This window comes from Crocodylus porosus, unplaced genomic scaffold, assembly GCF_001723895.1.
Source record: "Crocodylus porosus isolate Cpor-Errol unplaced genomic scaffold, CroPor_comp1, whole genome shotgun sequence".
Classification (NCBI taxonomy): Eukaryota; Metazoa; Chordata; order Crocodylia; family Crocodylidae; genus Crocodylus; species Crocodylus porosus.
The window spans coordinates 32,816,572-32,819,871 of NW_017728914.1; the positions used below are offsets into that span (position 1 = coordinate 32,816,572).

The 3,300-nt window shown below is 48.3% G+C and overlaps 1 protein-coding gene across 2 annotated transcripts in view; it reads left to right on the forward strand.

Annotated features, from left to right (window-relative positions):
* Positions 1-2,536: 2,536 nt before the first annotated feature.
* Positions 2,537-3,300, forward strand: part of CANX (calnexin) — a 33,657-nt gene continuing 32,893 nt past the window's right edge. The window contains exon 1 of one of the 2 annotated variants that reach the window (XM_019535201.1): positions 2,537-2,643. Coding sequence is in view for 1 of the 2 variants with exons in the window: in XM_019535200.1 (XP_019390745.1) it covers positions 3,247-3,255 (9 nt within the window). In the remaining variant the exon portion in view is untranslated. Of the gene's footprint in view, positions 2,644-3,079; positions 3,256-3,300 lie in introns of those variants that run through there. The other variant, XM_019535200.1, reaches the window with a different exon arrangement.

Consider the following 3,300-nt stretch of genomic DNA (forward strand, 5'->3'; position numbering starts at 1 on the left):
CGCCACAAAAACCTCATGAGATTAGAAATTATAAATATGCAAATAAGGATTGTTTGGGGATTCAAATGACAGGGAGATTGCACTGGGTAAATGATGAGCAGGGAGCAGGGGTCCTAGTAAATAAAGTTAATTTTAGGGCAAGAATGTATAAATACGCAAGGACCGAAACAGTCCGGCAGGTATATGACGTAGACCAAACATAACCAAGAGAGGTGACCGATGAACCAGGTACCTCCATGGTCACTTATCTAGAGCTGGGTCTGCTAGCTAGCAGTATAGCCATAGCAGCACAGACCAAAGGTTGTCAAAGGTGGTGTTTGCTCAGAGGAATAAATGATAGGAACTTGGTTCTCCCATCTGAGGTTCCTATTAATCTCTGGCTCATGCTGTCCTTGTTTTACATTGTAGAAATGCTACTAATAACTTGTATAATCTTTTACAAAACGTTTACTCCCTCTGTGCCTCAGTTTCCCAATCTGTACAATGGGGACATTGCTTCCCTACTTTACAGGGCTGTTATGAGAATAAGTTTGCAATATACCTGGCATACATAAAGCAGTTTACATCTGCAAGGCATCAAAGAATGCTATGAATGACAGAAAACAACACATTGCTTACAGCTTTTTATATTACTGCGTATATAACAAAACTGATCTAATTGATAAGTAAAAGGGGTTGCTTTACACCAGAGATTGTCATAATTATTTGGCTGATGTGAATGTTCATCACTATCCTCTACTGGAGAGAATCAGAACTGTTCAGATGCGTGTCAGACCCCACAGACGGCAAATGAACATTTTCATCAGAATTTATGTTTGTAGGGCAGGAGGGTGGAAATTCCCTCTTGCTGCCAGGGCAGCGAAATCCTAAATGGCTAAATGGTGTGCAGCTGCAACCTACACAGGCCGGTATTGCTAACACTTGTGGGTGTCCTAAAATCTCAGGTGATTTGTTTGGAATTTAATTTTTCCTTTAAAAATCTAGCCTATATAGTGCAGAGAAAAGCTTGAAACATCCTAACCATGATCAAGAAGCTCAAAAATCAGAAAGTAAATAAACAGAGCATAATATTTATTATTTGTTTTTAACTTTTTTTTAATGCAGGCAAATATAGAGGCAAAACTCCAACAGCTGAGTAACAGACTTGAATTGCACAAGATTAGAGGTATTATATATTTACAAAATAAATAATATAAAACAATTCTTATACCTTATCTGTATTATAAATAAAATGTTTACATATGTAAATATAACACTCATTAATGTTCAAACAATCTGGAGATGGACACCAGCTTAATGGCTGGTAAATTTATAGGCATGTATGGATGTACGTGTGTATACGCACACATATATGTGTATATATATGGATATGTACACATATGTGTGTATACACATATAGACATGTATACACACATGCATAAATATTACATATGCATATATACATAGATACGTGTGTACACACACACACATATTTGTGTGCATGTAGATAGACTGATAGCTAGATAGACGAATAATCTATACATATTAACCTTCATCGCTTTATTATCTAGTAAGAAATAAAGCATACCTAGATTATGTTTGGTCTATGTCATATACCTGCCGTACTGTATTTACACATTCTTGCCCTAAAATTAACTTTATTTACTAGGGCCCCTGCTCCCTGCTCATAATTTGCCCAGTCCAGTCTCCTTGTCATTTGAATCCCCAAACAATCCTTATTTGCATATTTATGATTTTTAATCTCATGAGGTTTTTGTGGCGTGGACAACTTGATATTTGAACTGCCTTGCTGAGGATGCCCAAGATTTCCTATGTGGCATTAAGACCCCGTTTCCCCAGACAGGAGGCAGCGCTCTCTTGGCAAACGCTCGGGGCGGCATGGGGAGCAGCCAGCATGTGTACAGCAGCGCCCTGAGTGAAATCAGCCGCCTTTCCAAACCGCTCCCTGGGATAAACGCAGTTGAAGGAGGATAAAAATGCCAGCTCCTAAACCCCACGTGTCCACAGTGGTGAAGGGCCCTGGGAGGCCAGGGCTCAGCTGGTGGGGTGCAGATATGCCCTAGCTGCAGGCTAGCGGCCCCTACAGCACCCAGGAAGCATGGAGTCCTGGGACTGCAAGGACCCTGCAGTCACAGTGGTACAGGCCTGGGCACGTGGAGGAAATTGGCGCTTTTTCTCCAGGCTCCCCCGCTGAGCCAGCCGTGCCGCCACGAGGAGGCTCGCGAGACGCCTTTTCGAGGCGCTGCCTCTTTACGAGCCCGCCACGCCCCTGCAGCAGGACTTAATTCTCCTCCTCCCCTCCGGCCCCACCCCCCTGCCCGACGCCGAGCCAATCGCGGCCCACTTCCTCCCGGCGGAGCGCCAATCCAGGCGCTCCACGAAGAGCACTGCCGGGCGGGAGGCGGGGGAGGCGGGAGAAGCGACGAGCGACGGCGCCGCAAGCCAATAGCACCCCGAGAAGAGCCCCGGGGCGGGAAGCCGGCGGCTGGCTCGGCCAATAGGAGAGCGGAAGCGCAGAGCGGGGGGCGGAGCCAGCTCGCGCTAGATAGGCGGGCAAGGGCCCAGAGCGCGGCACGTGACGGGGGCGGCGGCGGCGGCGGTGGTGGTGGTCGTCGCTGCTGCTTGGGGGGCGCGAGCCGTGAGGTGAGTGCGTGTTCTTCCCCCCCTGCCCTGGGGGCCCTGAGCGGCTGGGCGGAGCCTGGGGGGCTGGGACCCCCATGGGGTGGGCGGGGAGCCAGCCCCAGGGTGTCCAGCCCCGGTCCCCTCAGGGGCTCGGCCTACTCGGGCCGCTCTGGGCGGCCGGTGCGCTCCCGCGTACTGCCTGGCATGTGCGCGCGCTCGGTCCCCGCCTGGAGAAGAAAGAAAAAGACTTTGCCCAATTGTGCCAGTTTATTCCCGGCCTTCCTTGAGCAGGGGTGTGATGAGCTCGTGCCAAAGGGGCTTTTTTCGCTTGGATTGTGGTGCTCGTGTCGAGAGAGGGATGGAGGCTGCTTCTTAAATCTGTACAACTGAGAAGATTTAAAATATTTCTTTTATTATTATTCAGCCTGATGTAATAAACCTGACTTGCAAAATCATGTGTCTGCCCAAGGCTGCGCTGAGCTGCTGGAGTCCAGCCACAAAGCCACTTGGCTTTAGCCAGAGCAGTTATTATAATTACAGTTTGGGGCCCAGTTGTCTCGCCTGCTCGGTGCAGGGGGCTGGCTCAGACGATCTTCCTGGCCTGACGGTTTATGAATTCAAGACATGTGTCTTGTGTGTAAATCCCTCTTTTATTTTATTTTGGTTGGGTTTTTTTTT